Source organism: Hemicordylus capensis, chromosome 5 (genome assembly GCF_027244095.1).
Source record: "Hemicordylus capensis ecotype Gifberg chromosome 5, rHemCap1.1.pri, whole genome shotgun sequence".
Taxonomy (NCBI): domain Eukaryota; kingdom Metazoa; phylum Chordata; class Lepidosauria; order Squamata; family Cordylidae; genus Hemicordylus; species Hemicordylus capensis.
In genome coordinates, this window is record NC_069661.1 from 103,359,864 (window position 1) to 103,383,262 (window position 23,399).

At 42.8% G+C, this 23,399-nt stretch overlaps 1 protein-coding gene across 16 annotated transcripts in view; it reads right to left on the bottom strand.

Moving 5' to 3' along the window:
• The window catches only part of N4BP2 (NEDD4 binding protein 2), an 85,009-nt gene that overhangs the window by 53,938 nt on the left and 7,672 nt on the right, over window positions 1-23,399 (bottom strand). For 7 of the 16 annotated variants that reach the window (XR_008307796.1, XM_053252029.1, XM_053252017.1 and 4 more), the window contains exons 2-6: window positions 12,178-12,411; window positions 9,050-9,164; window positions 7,937-8,275; window positions 4,540-5,803; window positions 3,039-3,166 (exon numbers count right to left, since the gene is read on the bottom strand). Coding sequence is in view for 15 of the 16 variants with exons in the window: in XM_053252029.1 (XP_053108004.1) it covers window positions 3,039-3,166; window positions 4,540-5,803; window positions 7,937-8,165 (1,621 nt within the window). In the remaining variant the exon portion in view is untranslated. Of the gene's footprint in view, window positions 1-3,038; window positions 3,167-4,539; window positions 5,804-7,936; window positions 8,276-8,999; window positions 9,165-9,787; window positions 9,894-12,177; window positions 12,412-17,440; window positions 17,710-23,399 lie in introns of those variants that run through there. The other 9 variants (XM_053252026.1, XM_053252027.1, XM_053252018.1 and 6 more) reach the window with 9 other exon arrangements.

Genomic DNA, 23,399 nt, shown 5'->3' on the forward strand with positions numbered 1-23,399 from the left:
ATAACTCCCACCACCCCCAGCCACAATAAATTAAGCAAAATATAAGTAAGCACTGCAGAACCACCACAAGGCTACTGTCAGAGTACTCTGAAATAGGGATGTGTGAACCAGCTCGAACTTGAACTAGGATCGAGCAGATGGGTAGTGTGCTTGCGTGGCAGCCTTCAAAATGGCCACCAACAGTGCAAAGAGGCCCAGAATGGGCCAGAAACAGCCCAAACTGGGCCATTTGTGACCAGGGGGAGGCCGACAGGAGGAACTTCCAGAGATCCCCAGACACGGTGAGTTTTTAATTTAAAAAACAAAATAAAACCTTAGAACCCCCAAACTAGCTCCAATTCGAGCTGAGTGGTCTGTTCAGGGAGAGGAGAGAGGACTAAACATGCCTGGTTCAGTTCGAGTCCAGTTCAGACTCGAACTGAACTGGGCAAATCGGTTTTGTGCACACCCCTACTTTGAAACTATGGTTAGAATACATCACTCATAATGATCAAAACTGGTGGTAAAATAAAATAAAAACTGCTTTAAAGACAACCTCATAGTAGTTGGATGAACTACGAGATTTGAAGCATCGAGAAAGACTGTACAAGTCTGACCGGGCACAATACAGAGCACATTTGAAGATCTATGTTCTGGCAGTGTGGGCTGCAAAGAAGCAGTTCTTTTCTGCCCACATTGCTTCCGCAAATTCACATCCAGCTGAGTTGTCTAGGGTCGTGAGGGGGCTAGTATGTACCCCCTCCCCCTTGAATTTAAACTTGGACCCATCAGTTACTCACTGTCCCCAAAGCAGTTCACATAGATCTGGATCGTTATCCATTTCATTCATAAAGAATGGGTTCTGCGCCTGCGCAGGGACCTTGCGGATCAATTGACCAGCTCCTCGTGCTGCCTCCAACTGCCCTGCACATGGTCTGTGCTTCCGTTATTTAAGGCAGTTGGGATGTGTCTCCCTCAGTTTGTTTATGCTGGCCTTGGGCCGAAATAAACAATACTACTACTCCCTCAGTTTGTTTTTTTAGACCACCGTTGCGTCTAAACCTCGGATCACTTTGCTCCTCGTTTATAATAATATTAGTAGAAACCCTCAGTAAAAACTCAGAAAGGAAAAGAAAAAGCGACTGGTTTTTGGACTTTGGACTGTTTTACGGACATGCTCACGGTTAAGCCTATTCAGACAGAAAGCATTATAACTTGAGTTACCCCTGGCTTGCCAGGAGGTGACTATTATGGCATCAAAGCCGGTAACAAAGACAACCTTTAAACAATGTGTTAACTGCTAGGCTAAATTGCCGTCTACAGATACGCATGATGCTTGCTTGCTTTGCCTGGGAGAACAGCACAACCTGGTCACTTGCAAGATTTGCTGCTTTTTTTCTAAACAAACCCTGAAAAAGAAATAAACAGAATGCCTGCCTGAAGGCAGTAATGGGCTGGATGAGGGATAACAAACTGAGGCTGAATCCTAATAAGACGTAGGTATTGACTGTGGGGGCTGGGACCCGAGAGATGATTTAGATCTGCCTGTTCTAGATGGGGTTACACTCCCCCTGAAAGATCAAGTATGTAGCTTTTTATCAGCTTTAGCTGATATATATCAGCTACATCAATTCCTAGAGGTAAATTACCTTAAAACAGTGGTACATATGCTGGTAATCTCCAGACTTCACTACTGTAATGCGCTATATGTGGGGCTGCCTTTGTAAGTACTCTGGAAACTACAACTGGTACAGAATGCGGCAGCCAGATCAGTCTTTGCGACAACACAAAGCAACCGTATAACACCGGTTTTGAAAGAACTGCACTGGCTGCCAATATGTTTTCGGGTGAAATGCAAAGTGCTGGTTATTACCTATAAAGCCCTTAACGGTCCAGGCTATTTAAGAGAGATGCCCCTTTGTCATAAACCTTGCTGCCTGTTACGATCTTCTGGAGAGGTCCAGTTACAGTTGTCACCGGATAGTTTGGTAGCGACTCAGGACTTGGCTTTCTCTGTGGCTGCCCCAGGGCTTTGGAATATGCTCCCTGCTGAAATAAGAGCATCCCCTTCTCCGTTTTCAGGAAGACCCTCAAGACTCTCCTGTGCTTTCAAGCGTTTTTATTAAGAATTAATTTTAATAATTTGTTTTAATAACAACTTTTTATTGTGTCTTGTGTATTTTAATCTGTGGTTTTTTTAAAATTTTGTACACCGCCTAGAGATGTACATATCAGGCAGTATAAAAATATGATAGATAAATAGATAGAGATAAATAAATAAATAAAACAAGTATCTAATACATTACACAGTATCTACAGTATCCTGATCAGTGACAGCCACGCCACCACTTTTAGAGCAACCATGACCCTAAGCACAGCATTTTACTTCCTCCAGCCCCTGGATTCTAGGTGTGTGCACGGAACCAGTTCCATGAACACCCGGTATGTGGACGGGAGCTCTTTTAAGGAGTGGGGAGGATGCTCTTATCTCCCCTGTCGTGCTTCCCCCTCCGGCACTGCTGTTAAAACTGCTGGCATGGGAGGGCTGTATTCCCTCTTGCCTTCTTGTTAAGTGTAATACTGGAAGTGGTGGGCGCAAGTGTACGCCCACACACCTGCCACTTCTGATACCATGCTGACTGGGACAGCAAGAGGGAATACAGGCTGCCCACAGCAGCAGTTTTTACAACAGCGCTAGAGGAGGAAGCACGGTGGGGGAGGTAAGAGCACCCTCCCACGCCTTAAAGGAGCCTCTGTGTTTGAACCAGTTCGAATGCAGGGGTTCCGAACCTGTTCGGCGTTCTAGGAATAGAACATCAAACGGGTTTGTGCACATCCTTATTGGATTCTACAACAACCATTCACTTATGCAAGAAAGGGGTACACTCAAGGATAAAACTACTATTAAATCTCCTCCCTGTCAAGTGACACCCCACCCCGTTCACAATAATACCAGCAGTCGAAAATCAAGCTTTCAATCATCTGCATATTGCCAATTTCTATGTTCATCATTTCCAGGTTTTTTAATCAATTGTTATTCTGTTATAGCTAGCTCTTACCACGTTTCCAGTTCCACTCATGTGCTTCTCCTAAGCAATAAGCATCAAATTCGTACTGCCCATTTTTTTGATAAAAATAATCATCTGTACTAAGGATGACTCCGCTAGGGTTATCTTCGAGCAGAGCCCTGTAAAGAATCATGAAAATAAATTGGTGTAAATTCTCTCTCTCTCTCACACACACACACACACCACATTCATTTGAGAAACAAAAGGTATATAATATAGTCTATGACAATAAGATCATATTGTAAACTATGTGACAAATATTAGATACTTGTACACTGTAACAAAATATGTGACAAATATTTGATAGTGAGGCCCAAGTCTCTAGAGTTTGTCCTCTATTTTAGCAAGTATCTAATATTTGTAAGTATATTACAATAAGATCTATTATCACAGACCATATCATATACGCTTTGTTTCTCCAATATAATGAAAATGAACTTACTTTCTACAATGGTAGTTATCAAGAACAAGATATTCTAATGCAGGGCTTGTGCCATCTTTCTGGAGCACTCAGTTTTTACCCGTTTAGCTTTTAAAAGTAGATAGATATTGGAGAAAAGTTTTCAAGATTATTTATGCAATGTAAACAATGCACTGTTGATATCACAAAGGTAGAAGAAATACAAGCATCACAGAATTTTAGAGTTGGAAGTGACCTTGGAAGTCTTCTAGTCCAACCCTGCTCAGTGAAAGAATCTGCTACAGCATCCCTGAAAGATGGCTCCTCAGCCTCTGTTCGAAAACCTCAAGCAAAGATGAATCGGTCATTGTACAAGGCAGGATATTCCACTATCACCCTTTGTTCCATTCCCGCCCGCCACCTTCCTAGGATTAATTATGGTTAAGACCACAAAACAATGGTTGCCTTGTAAACCAGAGATTGAAACCATGGTTTGAAGTAGACTTGCAAATTATAGTTATGAGAGAACCTGACCTCCATTAATTATGGTTTGTATTTGTGCACACACAACAGAAAACCAGGATTAGCGTTATTATCTATCCTTCATGGAAGGTCAAGGTAGATCATCATCATTCTAGAAGGAATGAACGAACATTTCCAAGGCTGGCTCCCAATTTGCAAGCCATGGTTTGTAGGAAGCCAACATTACTTCTCCACTGGACTAAAGAGAGGAACTGGGAGGGCAACTGGCTCAAGGTCACCCAGTGATCTTCATGGCTAAGTGGGGATTTGAACCAAAGTATCTCAGCAAATAATCCAACACTAACCACTACATCACACTGGCTCTCTCCCACAATTACTAAGTTGGGGTGGGGAGTAGAGATTTGGGAAGGTACACTCAAAGTTGCAATTCTCAATTTCAGCAGAAGGGATTTTAGTATTTAATAGTCATTTTAAGAAGTAAACAAAATCTACAGAAAAGATTAATCCCTGCAACCACCTCTTCACCACAGTAGTCATTCGGGCAAACCTCTTAAAACATGAAACAGTTTTGGCACATTTTTCTTGTTCATAAGACCTTGAGTAACTTACCTTGCCAAATATGATTTGCCTGATCCTGGAACCCCTCTAAGAAGAACAAGGACATGACCTGTTAGAGGAGTCTTTCTTCTCATCATGTGACAAACAGGATGCTGCTGTATTTGAGAAAGGTTCTGTTTTTGGCTTGCATCTTTATTTCCCCATGTCTTCAGCAGAGAAGAGTTGCTACCCCAATACTGTGAAGTTGCTTGAGGGGAGCATATTTTTCCGAAATCCCTATAGTTTGAAGCAGGCCTCCACTTTCCAGGGCTCACTGCTACTGGAGTTACAAAGCTATGACTGGTATTTTGTGGATAAAAGGCAGGAGCCATTAGATTCCAGACAGCCTCCTGAGAATGTTTTTGAAGCAGAGAAAACTGTGAATTCCATGCCTGTGGAGACTGGTCAACATTTTCAAGAGGAGCTAGTGTGAAACTGGATCCTGGGCACAGATCAGGAACAGAAATAATTTTAGGGTCATTGCACACCAACACTTCATTTTCCCGCTTTTCAGTATCAAGTGAACTAGAACTAGTATTGTCAAACGCACTTGTTTCAGATTCAAGAAGTCCCTGACAAAGTTGAACAGGCACACTATCCATCGTTGTGAGGTCCATAACAACATTCTGGATTTGAGCTGGATTGGTATAAGACATTTCTATATTGGCTGGTGTAATGACTTCTGGAAGTGTACCACTGTCAAGTATCACTTCTGGCAAACTACAATTCTCTGGGATTTGTGCAAAGATATTCACATCGTCTAATGGCTTATCCTTTGTCTGAATGCCTGATTTTCCAAATGCCAGTTCAAAGGTTTTATAACAATCTGGATTTAATGCAGGGGAGAAGGTTTCCAGTCTTTTAATGTCTGTTTTGATTTGTTGTGAAGAAACTACAGCATTATAACCCAAACTGGACTTTGCACAGTCAGATAACTCCTGAAAGCAACCAGAACTACTGGAGTCCAAAGTAAGAGACAGATTACCTAAGATCTGGTCATTTTTTGAACCCTTCAATTCACGATTTAGATTATGTTTCCCAAAAGGATTCTGTAGCAAGCTCATCAGTTCATCAGATGACATTGCTGATTCTTCATTCGACTTCACAATTTTTATTTCAGCAGAACTTTTGCCCTCTAGTTGATCAGCAACAGAGCTTGACCGATTTTCACCAACTAGTGATGCAGATATGGAATCAAAACCCGTGACTTCCAATAAAGATGTTGCACCCTTAGCAGCCATGGACAATTCTAGAAGATAATCCATACTGTCTTCCACTATTAAACAAAGAAACACCACAATCACTGGCAGCAATTCTAGAATTATTCTGAACTAAGTCTAGAGATGAACTTGAATCTTCCTCTGAATATTATCTTGCTTCCCGTACATTCTGCTGGCTCCCAGTTCAATGCTCGCTTGCCCACTGTCCAACCAAAACAACAACAAACAGACTATAGACTCAGCTATCTAGGAGCCAAACAGCGGTGCCCTGAATTAAATCAGGGCAACTGTGAAGAGCCAGTTTGATCACTTGAGGGTGATCCTGCCTAAGGGCAGGATCCAGACTAAGTTAATAATGTCTCTTTTATTTTAGTGGTGCCTAGCAACACATTTAGTCTAAACCCTGTCCCATTGTTGTAAATCAGTGCATAACAAAAGCTCAAACTTGATTTCAATAAGACTCATACATGCATAACAGTTAAGCTGAAATCAAGAAATGTACAATCAACTCAAACCCAAAAACATTTCCAGTTTATTTGCTAACACACTTTCTCTAGCCTTCTAAATAGCCAGACTCTAGTTTCTCTAACTCCTAGAGAATCAAGGCCTATTCAGAAGAAGCAGGAGATGATGTAATGGTGCTGTGATAATCTAAACCCAACTCCAGAGTGTTAACAACAAGACAGTATCAGTTGTCTACATGAAAAATATCAAAGAAGAAATGGGGAAAGAGCAAAAAAAGCCTATAAACCAACTAAACAAGACAGAACCATAAAGTTCATTCTGGCAAAATCTATTATTAGATTTTTTGATGGCAAAATATCACTGAGAACACAAGCTACTCATAGATTTAAAATACCATTGTTTCATTTCTTTTATAGCAGAGATACCTGAAAAGAATGTGGGAAGATATTTTTTAAACAGCTACTGAAAGACAGACTGCAAAAACTCCAGTGAAAGAAAGAAGGAAGTTTTGATAAAGCGGTTAGTATGACTAATACAAAATGAACTCTGAACAGAACAGAACCTGGCGAAGCAGGGCTTTTCTTTTTCGCTTAAAAAAAAAAATTTCAAAACTGCACAATGGTATGTTAGCATAAACTGTACCCATAGCATGCACCACTACAACACACAGCTGTGGATTTCCTTTTCTGTGCAGGCACACTTTGTTGCCTAGAAGCATATTCTATTAAATTTACAAGCCTGCACAGAGTGAGATAAAATGATCAGAAATGGAAATTTGTCAGCACTATTGCAGAAGAGTGTTAAATTCATTGGTGATGACTCTCTGTGGCAACTGGCAGTGGAGTATGCAGGAAGCATCTTTGGCAAAGGGAAGAGAAAACGGGCACGCTTAATTCAGGGTCTGGCTTCTAGAGGAGCATGGTGTACTCACTCTATTTTTCTCATTGTTAGCAGTCACTTTTTACATCATTTAACATGACAGCTTTGCAAGACCTGAGTTTTTGAACTGCACAGATCTTTTAGAACTGCATTTTTTCATTTTTGAACTACCTATTTTGTGTCTGGTTGCACATTTTAAAAGCCCTGCAGCGAAACTGACTCTCAACTAAACATGTTACAGCCACCTAATGGTGCAGTGGGGAAATGACTTGACTAGTAAGCCAGAGGTTGCCGGTTCGAATCCCTGCTGGTATGTTTCCCAGACTATGGGAAACACTTATATCGAGCAGCAGCGATATAGGAAGATGCTGAAAGGCATCATCTCATATTGTGTGGGATATGGCAATGGTAAACCTCTCCTGTATTCTACCAAAGACAACCACAGGGTCCTGTGTTCGCCAGGAGTCGACAATGATTCAATGGGACACTTTACCTTTACCTTAAACATGCATAGGATTGTGCTACAAGTTTGTTAAAAAAAAAAAAACCCAACACACAAAAAACAGCAGTTTCAAAAAATCTGTTTTAAAACAATGTGAAAGTCAGCTTTGTCTATTCAAGCAGAATTATAGTTTCATTTCCAGACACTCCCTCCCCTTTTCTGCACAGCCTACAAATATCAATCTCACTCTGATTCCATGGCTTCATTATTATGGGATATTATTTACCTGCCTCACACATTTTCTACAAGTCTCTGGGAAAACTGAATAGCAAGTACAAAAATAGTTTCAAATTAGAAGCTGCTCAAATACACAAGAAAACTTGTATCTTCTTATCAGATTTACCTCTGAAATCATATTCAGACAGCACCATGTTAATGACAGTAGGATCCAAGTCGGAAAACATTTCTGAAAGGCTGCTAATAAGTTCTTCTTTATTGACACCACATTGTGGTTGTGACATTGCAAGATCTACTGGGTAGGGTCCCAAGTCTACAGCAGTAGTAGCAGTTGCCTCTGAGTTTATAATCTTTTGTGATGGGCTCACACCAAGGTTTTTCTTTTTCTTTGGCATTTTCTTTTTCAAAAATAGAGTTTCTTTGTATTTTGTCTATTTGCTGGTTACATCACAAACAAGAAAAACTCATTTTTAGAGACCAGGCATCCAGATCAACAGCAGCAAACCTAGAATGGAGAAATGGGGAAAGTATTCTAAAATATGCCATTGAATCATCTTTTTAAAGCTCTTTGGTCTACACAAAGAAGATGTGAAACTCTTGCCTTCATTTGCTTACTGAAATACATTTTTCTATATAAGTATAGATAATTACTAAATATTCATTTATTTTAGATTTACTACTATTAAAGCATTCAATTAAACAAAGCTTAACCATTGAAAAGATATAACTATGTAATCATATCAGTAACACTTTATGTGTTGTATATTTAATTCTCTAAGACGTACTCGTGGCTAATCCCATGTGTGTCGGCTCTCACGGGAGTTTGGAGAGCTGCTGGACAGCCACGGATGGGAGCGAAGAAAATGGCGGGGGTCCAGGCCGGCCACGGAAAAGCAGGCCCAGGAGGGCCGTGGAGGAGAAGCGGGGCCCAGGCACCAAGGGAGAACGAACTGGTGGCGGTGGGGGGGGGGGGGGATAACTAAGGATGCAGTTGCTCTGAGCCTGGTCAGCTAATGCATGACTAATATTTTGGACAAATAGTTTGTTTTTGAGTCAGTGAGGCCCAAATCTCAATATAGATGAGGGAAACCTGGGCTCAAATGAAAAGAATTTTGAGCAAACTCCCTCAGCTTAAGTTCCCTCTCTGTAAAATGTGAATTAGCATGACCAGCTTCACAGGATTGCTGTGAGAAATATAAAGATTGTAAAGTATATGAATTATAACTTACAAAGAGTACATTAAAAATATATGAATTATCAAACCGCCATTCTCCCTCACCCTTTCAAATGTATTAGGGTGCCAGAGCTCTCTGCAAAACATCTTCATGACTTCCGAGAAGTCCACTATTGAAACCAGGGGTGATAAGCTTGACATTCCTCATATTTCGAGAAGGCTGGGGGGAAATGTTAAAAATTTTTTTAAAAATGATAAAATGTGTATCCTGCCTTTTCCTGCAAAGCAAACCTTTTGCACAAGATAAACGAGCAATGGGCAGTGGTACTTTCGTTCTGGTTCTTTACAATGTTTGCCTTCCTTGGCTACTCCAGGGCTACTGGAGTAACTTGGAGTAACTTGGGCTACTCCAGGATGTGAGTTGGTGCCCAGAATCCCAGTTGAAAGTATGCAGCATCATTTATCAACTGATGTAAGGCAATGTAAACATTAGCGGCATGGAAGACACTCTGTGCAAGCTTCACTGCAATGAACTGATGTTGTACAGCAGCAGTTTGTGTTAAATCACACCTATGAGCAGTAATAGGAACAGTAACCTGAGTCTGCTTAACTCCTTTTGTAGTCCATATTTAATTAATTTATTTAAAATGTTTATACCCCGCCCCTCCAGTACACTACTGCTTAGGGCGCTCACAACATTAATAAAATACATACAATATAAAGCAAAAGATTAATAAAATTAAACAAGTTAAAAGGCCACGCTAAAACCACATTTAAAATTACAAATTATAGAAGTTATTAGAAAAAGCTAAAAGCTAAAAATGGAAGAACTAACAAACCTACCAGATAGGGGTAGACTTTCAAGCCTATTTCACCATGTCCAGTCACTCCACCGCACCCTTTTTGCTTTAACATCCAGCTTGATAAAGGTTTCTAGAGAGCTAAAAAGCTTGTGTAAGATTTTGTCTCTTTTGATCGGTTGTAATAAAGGTATTATTTGATTGTGGCTTTTGGCTAATGAACCAACACTGCTGCCTACAGTTTTTTGTATTAGTGGTTTTGATAGGAGTCATTTATGGGATACTGCATGAAAAAAAGTGTTTTTAGACAAGACACTGAACCAAAGCAGAATCTTTAAAGTGTAAAATCTTTGATCAAGGGCCAAGTCACTCATGTATCTCAAACAAGCTTCTTTTCCTGTTTTCACTAGGCATGTTTGTGACCAAAACCCCCCACAAAATAGTAATAATGTTGCTGATATATATAAATTTCTCAGATTTTATGATATTGTATGGGAATTCCAGGCCTCTTTGCAAAATGAAAAAGGAATTTATAGTGGATTTTAACGGAGCTGGAGCTCTAGAGCTGGAGCCACAACTTGGCTGCAGCTCTGCCTACACTGTAATATGATGCAATTGAACCACATGGGTATGACTGAGACTTTCTGACGAAAGTTCTGATTTGAAACTGCCAAAAAAAAAAACCCTCAGCTTTCATGAGCTGACTGATTTTTCTCTTGTTCCCTCTGCCTCCTTCATGTTTATTGAAATAATGTCATTATTTGTTCATAATAAAATGCTGTTATTTTCCATCTATAGCTTTTAAAGTTCTCTTTAGAAGAGAAATGTCTTTCCCCAGTAAAAGGTAATCTGTACAAGGCTGCAGCGCCACTACAACACCTTAATCATTTTATCCTACAGAAACCTAAATTTGCACAAATTTACCTAAAATTTGCCATGCTTTAAATTACGAAGTTAGAACTGCTCCTCTCTTCTTGAATTATTGCTTCAGGAGAATATGGCTACCTAGTCCATTTCTGTTTAGATTTTTTTAAAATATAGCTGAATCTCTAACTGCCTAACAAATTTCAGCGAACTTTAAATCCCCTCACATATCTTCTCAATTATGTTTCCCCCCTTTTTGCTCAACTGCTCCACCAGCTTAAAGTTGTTTTGTTTTTTGTTTTTAATCTAAGTTGGAAAGATTCCAAGGCCTCTAAGAAATAGTTTTTGGGTCATAAAGGTAAAGTTGTACCCTCGGATCGGTGTCAACTCCTGGTGACCACAGAGCCATGTGGTTTTCTTTGGTAAAATACAGGAGAGGTTTACCATTGCCATCTCCGACACAGTATGAGGTGATGCCTTTCAGCACCTTACTATATCACTGCTGCCCAATATATTTGTTTCCCAAATTCTGGGAAACATACCAGTGGGGATTCAAACCAGCAACTTCTTGCTCATTAGGCAAGTCATTTTCTCGCTGCGCCGTTAGGTGGGTCATGAAGTAATAATAATATATATGAAGGTACACACAGTGATTCAAAATGGAGTTGCCGTTGGAAACAAGCAACCTGTTCCACCTTAAATCTCAATGAATCATGTTATGTCTACATCCAGGTATGTATTAGGTTGTACCAACTTGCAGCACAATCCTATGTGTTCAATAGGATTTACTCTCATGTACCTGTGTATAGGGTTACAGCTTTAATAGCCTTTATTTACCCAGCTTAGCTCCAGGTAGGTTTGGAAAAGATCCCCATCTGAAACTTTGTAGAACATGTCTTAAAAATGTCTTAAAAGAGACACCTTTAAAAGTAGTGATTCTCTTAAATTTAGCAGGGGGAGTGCAACTGGCCCTATCCAACCCCAGCACAGCATCCCTCTGTTGTTGGTATCTGCCTTACACTTTTTAGATTGTAAGCCCTTTGGGGACAGGGGACTATCTAAATTAATTATGTATTATTTGTTTTTCTTTGTAAACCACTATGAGAACTTTGGTTGAAGAATAGTATATAAATATTCATAGTAACAGCAGTAGTAATTGGACCAATAGTCTACTGCAGTATAATAAGGTGCCTTCTTTTGTTCCTTTTTTTTTTTTTTGAGCAGAGGCCCCTACACTACAGATGATACCTATGAGCTTAGCAAGACAGTAACACCCTCAAACTTTAGAAGATTTAGGAACCCTTTGACTCCAAATTGAGGAAGGTATTTTAAATTTATATGTCTTTAAAAAAAAAAAAATCATTCACAAACAATTGTCAACTGCTCAGAATTATCCCAAGCATCAGTGGCTGCTACAGCAGATTTATCTGAATTAAAGTGCATACTGTGTACATGTACATGGAAGATAATAGGCTGAACTCATACACATTTGGTGCTTCTGATAATAAAAATAAATTTTGTGAAAACCAAACACAAGGATTTAAAGGAAGAAGCAAATAATTTACTCACTTGTATGAGCATGCTTAACTTTGATAAAGAAAGACCTAGCTGTTCTCTTTTTAATGAAATTTGCCCTCCATTTCTGATTCTGATGAATTAATTGCCAGCGCAATCATAATTGATGCAGAGTGTCAAGCTCTTCAGTATTCTCTATCAGTCAGTTACTTCTTTTTGTATCTTCAAAGCAACATACCAGTCTGGATCTTTCTTCCTTTGCTCATCTTCACACTGGAATGCATTAATCTACAAGGCAGGGTAGGAGAGAACAGAAGCAGAGTCAGAATTCAGATACAGTTCTGTGCAGAGTATGACTAAGATACTGTAGTGGAATTTGTAATCACTTGCCAGGAGCTATGATGTTTGCTGCAGTTTTCAATTCATTTTTCAGTATCTCCATTGCACATAAAGGCAATGAGATCTGCTTCATTCAGCAGTGGAATGTAAGCAATCTTCCCACCAAGCACTACCCCATGTTCACTGTTTTTATACATTCCTTTTCGCTGATAGCTGCATCTAGAGTCATCTCTCTCCTTGGCCAAATGTTCTAATCTGATACTGTTTATTATTGGCATTTAGCCCTTCTTCCAAAGAACTCAACTTTTTCAGCCTCAAAATAACTCTGGAAGGTTGGGTAAACATAGCTGTAATATTGAATGGCTGAGAAGAAATTTACTTTGACATAAAATCATTAGTCAGTCCAATACAATGCATTTCTCATAAACCTTGATATTCATCTGCAAATTAAAAGAAATTAAACTACTGCAAACTACACAGAAGAACGACAAAAAGGAGTGCTTGTTCACACAATGTATAATTAACCTATGGAATTCTCTGCCTCAAGATGTGATGACAGTCACCAACCGGCATAGCTTTAAGGGTTTAAACAAATTCATGGAGAACAAGTCTATCAATGGCTACTAGTCAAAGGGCTATAGGCCACCTCCAAACTCAGAGGCAAAATGCCTCTACATTCCAGTTGCAGGGGAGTAACAGCAGGAGAGAGGGCATGCTCTCAGTTCTTACCTGTGGGCTTCCCATAGGCATCTGGTGGAACTTTGTGTAAAACAGGATGCTGGACTAGTTAGGCCTGATCCAGCAGGTCTGTTCTTATAAAAATTTTAAAACAATCACCAGTATGCTGAATAGCATTATTCTACATCCTTGGTCAGAAATCAATTATACTGGAGAACAACTAAGAAGAAAGTGACCAGTGATAGGCCAGCATTTCAACCATCTAAACCACTATTCTCTAAAGTAAACTTATGTTGCCAGAGATACCACATTCTTCACATCTAAATTCGCAGCTGGGAGTCAAGCTGTACCTCTTAAAGGCCAGATCTGATCCAACCTCCAGTTTCTCTCATTGAGAGCTCTCTGTAGTGATCTGTTGACATCCATAATAATGGGTTGTGCGCCTGCACAGGAACCTCATGGCCAAATATTATAGCTCCTCAAGAAGCCCATGCCCCAGCTCACACGTTCAGTGTGGATGATGTAAGAGGCGAGCTGGATGCCATTTTCCCAGTTCCTGGATGACTGTCTACGTAGACGATCATCCACAGAAGAATAGTAAGGTGAGTTCTCATTTGAGTTTAATATAATGCACTTACAAGCTACTGCAGCGGGGAGGGTCTTATGGATGTCCACTACGAGTTCAATAGTTACAACTAAGTTTATCTGGATCATGATCAGTTGGTATCCGTTGGAATCCATAAGAATGGGTGTTTAGCTAGCTCCCTAAGGAGGAGGGTGCAGGCGTTAATGTAACACTCTTTTAAACATAATTCTCCTAAAGTTAGCTTCCGCTGCAGAGTGAAGGTCAACAGTGTAGTGCGAAGGTCAGCAGTGGTGCTTCACAAAGGGTAGCTCTGAGGACCAGGTAGCCACTTAGCAAATGTCTCAGAGTTATGCTGGATAAGTGGACTGCTAATTCAGCATAGGCTTGAGTAGAATGAGCCCTGATGGATTTTGGAGGATCAACTTTTTGTAGTTTGCACGCCAGCAATATAAGCTCCACAAGCTACTGTGAAAGGCACTGTCTTGAGACAGTTCTCCTTTGCTCTACCCTTGTAGGAGACAAGACAAGAGTTTGGTTAACCTGAACGATTAATATAAGAGAGACCTACATATGCCAAGTGTATGCATTGCCTTCTCCAGAGAGGTTGATGGGTCTCTGAAGAAGGTGAGCAAGATAATGTCTTCATTCAGATGAAAGTCCGTGCCTATTTTTGGTAGGAACATAGGATCCATTCACATCACAATTTTGTCAGGGAAGAATTTTGTAAATGGTGCATCTATGTGCATAACTGTCAGTTTGCTCACTCTATTAGCTGTGGTAATTGCTATTAGAAATGTGGTTTTTTAATGGGCTCAAAGGGTCCCAAAGTAAGTGCAGAGAGTACTAGTGATATACTCCATTGGGCTATAGGTTTGTTTGTTCGTTTATGTAACATTTTTATACCGCTTTTCTGCCTTGACAAAGGCACCTAAATATTAAAATAAGCAAATTACATAAGATTAATAAAACGTTTCAGTCTATTGGTCTTTTCAGGAGCTGAGCTCATTTGCCTGGGCACGTCCTTTCTTGTCTTCCTCTCGGGGTACACAGGTCTTTCAGTACTCCTGGGAAGGTGGAGGAGGGGCTGCCCCAACAGTCCTCACAGGCCAGAGCTGGTCTCTATGGGAGCCAATGTTATGCTCTCCCCTGGCCTGGGTGCCTCCTTTCTTGCCTATAGGTTGTCGGATATAAATTAGTCAATCCTTTCAAGAAACCCTTGCAATGTGGATGAGTAGTGATCTCTGTGGGGATCCATGGTCACTCACAACTGGGTCTTCTGCTCCTGTGCAGGAGTCCCACGGAGGAATCTATAGCTTCAATTAGGTGCTCTTCGGCCCTCCTCCATCTGTTACAAGTAAGCAACCTGTCCCGTCCCCCCCATCCTGGATGTTCAGAGGATAGAGCAGCAAGGTGTACTTTTATGGACACGTTAGCAAGTCTGATGATTTTAGAGTGGTTAGATACCTGAGAATGTCCCTGATTGAGGCTTTGAGTAGACAGAAACCATTAGCCCTTGCATATGCTCTGAACTGTTTCCATTTACTATCAGTTTAGTCTTGTGGATGGTTTCCTCTAATTTAGCAGGAATTTGTTTAGAAGCCTATCCAGCATGCCATAAGATGCAGAGTGGCTATATTCAGATGTAGTACTAGTCGCATGTCCTGAGACAGGAGATCTGGGTGTTGTGGAAGCCGTCGGTACATGTGATGTGACAGTTTGAGCACCAACGGAAACCAGGACCAGTGGTCACCAATGTGTTATTAGAGTGCATAATACATGTCTCACCAGTAATTTGGCTACCACCCTGCCTATTAGTGGTTGTGGTGGAAACATGTAAAGAATCTCCTTGGACCAATCTATCTGGAAAGCATTTTCCAGAGAGTGATGGTCATGCCCTGCCCTGCCCTTGAGCAGAACTTTCTGCACTTGGCATTCTGTGATGAAGCAAATAGTCTATCACAGAATAAGCCCAAGCTCTGAATATGGGTGTTAAATACTCTGTGTGGAGCTCCTACTTGTGTTGTTCTTGGTGTGCAAATGTCCGACTGAGGTTGTCCACAAGCACATTGTCCATCTCCTTTATATTGATCGCTAGTTGTGAATGCACCAGTGCCAAACTTGCAAGGCTCAGAGAGAATAAGGAAGACACGGTGTTGCCCTGCCTGTTGATATAAGCAATGGCAGCTGTGTTGTTGAGTTATATTTGGACTACTTAAGCACTCTGTGTTGAGAGGCTTGGAAGTCAATGCAAACTTGGGAATAAGGGGTGCACTTTGCAGCCCAGATGATGATGGTGTGTCTCTCAGTGTAGCCTCATGGCTTCGGTGTTTTTCTGGAGCCAGCACCGAGGAATCATCGGTTGAAGGGCCATGTTTTTCCCCCTCATATTGAGGAGGCAAGCCCTTCGGAGGCTTGAAAGATGAGGTAGATGCCGAGGCTTTAGACTGTTTAGTTGTTAGAGTCCCTGGCGCTGACATCAATGTTGATACCAATTCCGATGTTGAAGGTGTGGCTGGCCTAGGTGTTGAGGGATTTAGGGCATCATTATATAGAGTCACATGCAACCTGAGGACTTGATTCCTTCTTGTTTATTTGGAAAATGTCATACATATCTTACATGTAGTCATGTTATATTGCTCTCCCAAGCAAATCAGGCAGGAGCTATGCTTATCTTGGGATGGAAGCTTAGCCCCACAATCAGTACAGTGTTTGAACCATTTCATTTCCATGTTCATTGAGAAAATGCAACCCATAGTCCAAGTCAAGCTGAAAAATCAGTGGGAAACCAAATAAGCCCATATAAGAATGGTCAAAAGGAAGTCCGAGTCTGAGGAATACCCCCCCCCTTTTTTTAAAGAACTCTGTCACAAGGAACTGATTCGATCAAGGAGCTGAAGTGACAAGGTATGATTGCTATGGCGGTCGAAAAGTAATTGGGAAAAATAGAGTCCAGCCCACTTTTAATAACATCCATGGCGAGAGTGTGAGGCGGTGTATGGGCGCCTTGAGGAGCTATAGCATTCAGCCCTGAAGCTCATGCACAGGTACAGAACTCATTCTTAAGGATTCCAACGGATCACAATCCAGATCCTGCAGTTTTGCAGAAAAACATCATGGGGGGGGAGGGGACATGATGCTCAGAAATAAAAAAAAGGAGTTCCAACTTACAATCATCTAACTGCCATGAAAACAAATAGTAAAGGGGCAATTCCAAGGGTAATGAAATAAGGCATTTTGGAATTGTTTACAATTCAGTAACCAACATATTTTGCATGTTCAGAAACTACCTATAATATTTAAGGGTTTTGTAAAAAAAAATATGGCCATATATATGATGTTATTTTGCCAGTGGGTATTATAATATTAATTTAAAATTTTGCTTATGACTACAGTCATCAAAGAAGTGGTAACATGCCTGTTTCCATTACCCTTGGAATTGCCCAAAGGATACCATCTGGTCTCAATGATCCTTCAAAAAATTAAAGGGTGGTCATCCTCCCCAGAAGTATCAGAGCTAATAAGCAGCTTACCCTTTTTCTCTCTCAACTCCAAAAAATTAGAGAAAGAAAATCGGAGGCTGTCTCCATACAGCCATTTTATGGTACCCCATTTTAGCATGCCTGCATAAGAGTTTCCTGAGGAATCAGCACAGCTATGTGCAAAGAGGTGTCTATAAGGTTTAAATAACTCATGTAGGAAATACAGGTTGCTTACCTGTAACTTAAGATCTGGAAGTGATCCATTGTAGTCATAAGGAATGGGTTCTGCGCCAGCGCAGGGACCTTGCAGGCTGATTGATTAGCTCCTCGTGATGCCCCCTCCTGCCTGCACATGCCGTGCCAAGTAGTTAAAAGAGGCGGTTGGGGCGTCCATTTTCCAGTTTCTTGCAGACCACCCATAGTGACGATCCGCAAGTTGAACTTTGATGTTGCTTTCTTTCAATTAGTACTGCAGCGGGGATGGTCGGAAGGGGCTTATGACTACAACGGATTGCTTCCAGATCTTAAGTTACAGGTAAGCAACCTGTATATCTGGATCGTGATCCGTTGTGGTCATAAGGAATGGGTGATTAGCCAGCTTTCCCTCTAGGAGGTGGGTGCAGTAAACCTTAGCTCATGCTACCACCCTTTATAGGACATTTCTCCCTAAATCCGCGTCTTTCGCCATCCTCAAATCCAAAGCATATTGTTTGATGAACAGCAGTTGTGACGACCATGTGGCCGCCATGCAGATACCTGACATCTTAATGCCAGACAAGTGGGCCGCTGATGTTGCGTATGCCCTAGTCAACTGCGCATGCACAGTCTTTGGTGGGGCAACACCCTGACATTTATATGCTAGGCAAATAGCCTCCACCAACCAATGTGCCAGGTGCTGCCTAGAAATTGGGCAGTCCTTGCATTTTCCTTTGAACCCGATAAAGAGTCTCCTTGTTTTCCTGAAACTCTGTGTCCTTTGTAAATAAAATAAGAGGGCTCTCCTCATATCCAAGAAATGGAGCGCTATTTCCAATGGTGTCTCCGCATTTTGAAAGAAGGTGGGTAACATGACCTCTTGGTTAATATGGAAGTCCGTCACAATCTTCGTGCGAAAACGCAGGTCCAATCTCATGACCACTTTGTGAGGATAGAACTGAGTGTATGGTTTATCTACCTGGAGACCTGTTAGCTCATCCACCCGCTTAGCGGATGTGATTGCCACCAAGAAAGCGGCCTTCAATGAAATCATTCTGAGGGGTACAGTCACCAAGGGCTCAAATGGCTCCTCTGTCAATGCCGATAAAACCAAGGACAAACTCCATTGCTCCATCGGCCGCTGTACAGGCGGATATAAATTATTTAACCCCTTCATGAAGCGCTTGCAATCCAGATGGGAGAACACAGTCGACCCATCCCAACCCCGTGCCTCGCCGAAATGGCCACCAAATGTATCTTGACAGACACGTTAGCTAAGCCCTTTAGCTTCAAGAAGATTAGGTATAGCAATACGTCCCAAGAAGTGGCCTGTAAAAGCCTAACTCCTCTACTCCTCATATTGGCTCTAAAGCGTTTCCACTTGCTTGCGTAATTCCTGCGTGTGGACTGCCTCCTACTGTTGAGTAGGATATCCTTCATTGAGCGATCCTCCAGGCTGTCATCTTTAAAGCATGAACTTCTGGGTGCAAGACCTGTCCTTGTTCTCTTTGCAACAGATCCAGCGTCTGTGGGAGCCTGAGATAGGTCTCTTGTGACAATTGCAGAAGCGGTGCAAACCACGGTTGGCGTGGTCACCACGGTGTCAGTAGTATGCAGTTCGCTCTGTCCCGAATAATCTGCCCCAATGCCCGTCCTATCATTGGCAGTGGTGGGAAGAGATAAAGAAGGCCCACACTCCATGTGTGTTTGAACGCATCCCCCAGGGACCCCTGTCCAATGCCTGCACGTGAGCAATAGTTTGCACACTTTTTGTTGGCATGCGTTGCAAATAAGTCCGTCATGGGAACTCCCCAGGTGCTGAAAAACATTCAGAGGTATGAAGTCTTTATCTCCCACTCGTGCCTCTGGTTGTAATCCATAATTCTGCTGAGGCTGTCGGCCAAATGATTTTCTACGCCTCTTATGTGGAGTGCAGTCAGGTAGATGACCTGGCGAATGCACCAATTCCATATTCTTTGAGCAAGGAGGCATAACGATATGGAGACCGTCCCCACATGGCAATTGATGTAGGCAATTGCTGTCGTGTTGTCCAATGTTATTTGGACCACCGACCCTCGCAACTGTGGCTGGAATGCCTTCAAAGCTATGAATACCGCCATCAGTTCTAGGTAGTTGATATGTTGCCTGATCTGGAAACACGTCCATCTCCCTTGGATGCAATGGCCATCACAATGCGCACCCCATCCCGTCAATGACGCATCCGTCGTTACCCAGCAGCTTGGGGCTAGTGGTTTGAATGGCACACCTTGTGTCAGATTGTTGGTTTCCATCCACCAATGCAACCCCTTCAAAACCATGTGCGGAATTTCTAAGCACATGTTTTGGCTGTCCACATTGGGATGGAAGTTGCACAGATACCAGTGCTACAACGTGCGCATACGCAACCGCGTGTACAGAACTGTTGTGGCACAGGAGGCCATTAGGCCCAACAGTTACTGAATCTGCACTGTTGGCTGTCGCGGGTTTTGCACAAACCTCTGAATGAGCGAATGTATTTGCTGAATGAGCTCCTGAGGTAAATAGGCTCTCTTCTTCTCGAAATCCAACACCGTACCTATGAAATTTATCTGTTTCTTGGGGACAAGGTTCTATTTTTTCCAATTGATATTGATCCCCAGATCTTTGAGTAGGTGGACCATGAGTTGAATCTGTTCGAATAGCAGTTCTCTGTTGTGGCTCACCAGGAGCCAGTCGTCCAAGTACGGATAGACCATCATCCCCTGTGTCCTCAGGTAGGCCGCCACCACTGCCACCACCTTGGTGAATACCCGTAGTGCTGTCGAGAGACCAAAGGGTAGAACCTGATATTGGTATATTTGATCCTCTTATGTGAAGCGGAGATATTTGCGGTGATTTTCCTGGATGCCTACATGAAAGTAAGCATCCTTCAGATCTAAGGTCGCCACCCAAGTTCCCCAGGCTAAGAAGGGAAGAATAGCTTGTAAAGTTGTCATTCTGAATTTTGTGGTCTGGATATAATCGTTTAGACCCTGAAAGTCCATTATTGCCCTGATTCCGCCATCTTTCTTTGGAACCTGAAAATACTGAAATAACCTGACTTGAGCAATCGCTTGCACCTGAGCAATTGCTTCCTCCTCTAACAGCACCTTCACTTCCTCCTGCAGTATCTCTGTGGCTGCTGTGAATGTCAAACCGGAGAACGGCGGCTTGGTCTTGAACTCAAGTGCATAGCCTGTCTGAACTATCCTTAGCACCCAGCGATCTGATGTTATATTGTGCCATGCTTGGGCATGGCTTGCCAGTTTGATGGTATTTCTGGCAACTAAAGAACCGATGGTAAGGGTCCTGGCATGCCTGGCTTTCATGGGTGGTAAGGAGCCAGTGTCGTGGTTGAAAGATATTGTCAGTGCGTGCAGTGGACGGACAGTCCCATCAAAAGTTCTGCTTCGGGTTGTCCTTATTCGGGCGGGTAGTATTGTTTTTTTATTTTTGGCGGAAGCCTTTAGACCACTGGTTAGGTCTATATTGTCTCTTGAAATCTCTCCTGTCCTGATATTTGAAGGGTCTTTGGCGAGAGAAAGAGCGGCCCTTGATGGGCCTGAAGATGTCATGAAGGTACGTGGTGTGAATTTTGACTTTTTAAACAACTCCATAGTAGAATCCGTATCATCGTGAAAAAGGCCTTTTCCATCAAAGCCCAGGCTCCCTACCCTCTCCTTCATGTCTTGTTGTAATGACGTGGAACACAGCCAGGCATGGTGGTGCATGTTAACTGCTGTCACCATTGTGTGCGACTCTGTTTCCACCAGATGTTTAAAGGTGCTTAACTGCTGTCTAGTTACTGCTGTTGTTTTTTCATAGATCTCATTAAATTTCCACTGGAATTCCTCTGGAGTCATGGACGTAGAGTCTTGTAACAAGGAGTCCCACAACAGGTGACTATAACGCGCCATGCACACAGCGTAGTTTGCAATACGTATTGCTAAACTAGCCATGGTGTAGATTTTTCTACCCATAACATCAATTTTACGTCCCTCTTTATCCCCAGGGGTTGTATCACGTCATCCCCCCTGAGATGTTGATGTGCAGTCCATGACAAGCGAATTAGGAGCTGGATGACGCAAAAGGTAGGTATTCTCTTCCTCACTTATTCTGTATTAATTCTCTAAACGCCTTGAAGTGGGAGTAGAAATGTGCAAGGCCTCTCATGCTGACTTGGCCGCCTTACTAATTGCAGGTATCACAGTAAGGGCCACCGGATGGAATGTTTTAGACTTGCCCATCATGTTGTATACTGGGTCTACAACATCAGCATCCGGGGATTTCAGATCCATCTCCAAGGCCTCAGCAATATCCCGTATAAGGGCATAATATGCCTTTAACTCCTCTGTGGGAGAGGTAGACAGTCTTGGTGACACATCAGATGGTGGATCAGACCTCCTGCTGATGTTGTCAGAATCCGAACCTGCCGAAGTATCCTCCTCCAAGTCACAGTCACCCAGTGAAGAGGGTGGTTCTGAAGGCGGAGGGGTGGATTTCCGCTTCCTTTTGCCCCCAAGTTTCTCAGATGGCTGCATGTGTATCTGTGGATGCTGGGCCGTTACTACCAACAGCATGTGAACATGCAGTTGTGGTATTTGAGGTGGAGCTGCCAACGGTAGCTGCACATGTAAATGCGGTAGTTGGGACGAAGCCGCCAACAGCAGCTGGGGCGGAGCTGCCAACGGTTGTTCAACGGGTTGCTCCGAACAATACTGGTTGAGACACATAATGCTGCACCCGCTCCTGCACCTGCTCAGGCGTTTGCCTGGCTCTCCACCGTAAAAACTCCGCATAGTCATGTGGCAACGTGTGCCGAAAACTGCAAGCATGCTCTGGCTGCCTCGGCGATAAATAAGCTGCGTGCTGATCTATACGTGGTATGGCCATCGAAGATTGAGCTGCCACAACTTCTAACATTTTAGATGTCGAAGGCTGAGTTGAGGTCGAAGGAGGCAGCAATGCTGAAGACTGAATAAATGTTGTGGCCGGCTTCGATGTGGAAGGTTGCATCGGCATGGACAGATCCATCAATGTCGAAGAATGGAGCAATTGTTCTTGCCCGCTTGAAAACTGCCGGGCATGCAAAGGTGAGCAAAAAGGAGTCTTAGGCGGATGTCCAGGCTCTTCTTCCTCGACATCAAGTCCTGCACTCAGGAAACCTTGGAAGGTCGATCCCGACGGCGTACTCGAAGCTAAGCCCATCAGATCTCTCAGGTCAGTATAATGCTCTCCTTCTTGCACCCGTATGTCCGGTGTTCTAGGGGTCGCAGGAGACTGTATCGAGGTCCGAGCTGGAGACAGCAAATGAGGCACTCTCCCAGTCAATACCGGAGTCTTCGATATCGATGGGGTGGGTTGGTGCTGGCCTGCCAATGTCGACATAGGAGTCTGCAGCTGCAGCACTGTTGACGCGGAGGGAGTCCTCGACATCGAGCACGCACCATGAGTCACCGACGCCTTAAAGCTCTGGGGAGCAAAAGAGGCAGACTCGTCTGAGTCGCTTTCAAAAGTCTGTGCCACCGCCGGGGAAGGGGTGCGCTGCTTCTTTACAGGTGGTGCCTCTGAACCCCTGGGTGCCACCTTCTCTAGGCGCTCACGGTCCTTACACTTGTGTTCCTTTCTGGAAACATCCTTTGGCTTCTTGAAACCATTTTTGCCTGATTTCAACGCCATTTTAGATTGCTGGGGCGCAGTTCCACAGACATCCTGCTGTGCCCTTGGCACCGCAGAGCTCAATTCCGAAGGCACCTTCGATGTTGTGGCGCTCGATGTCGACTTCGATGCCGACCTTGAAGTCGGTGAAGTATCGGGGCATGGCGTTGCAGGGCGACCGCTTAAACATTTTTTTAACTTCCACTGTATCACAAGATAAGCGACCTCTCTCTATCACAACCAGTCCGTTATTCAAAGCCAGTCAATTTTCCAATCCGAGGTCAAACGCCAGTATAGGAAAACGATCTTTCGCCAGAGCCAGT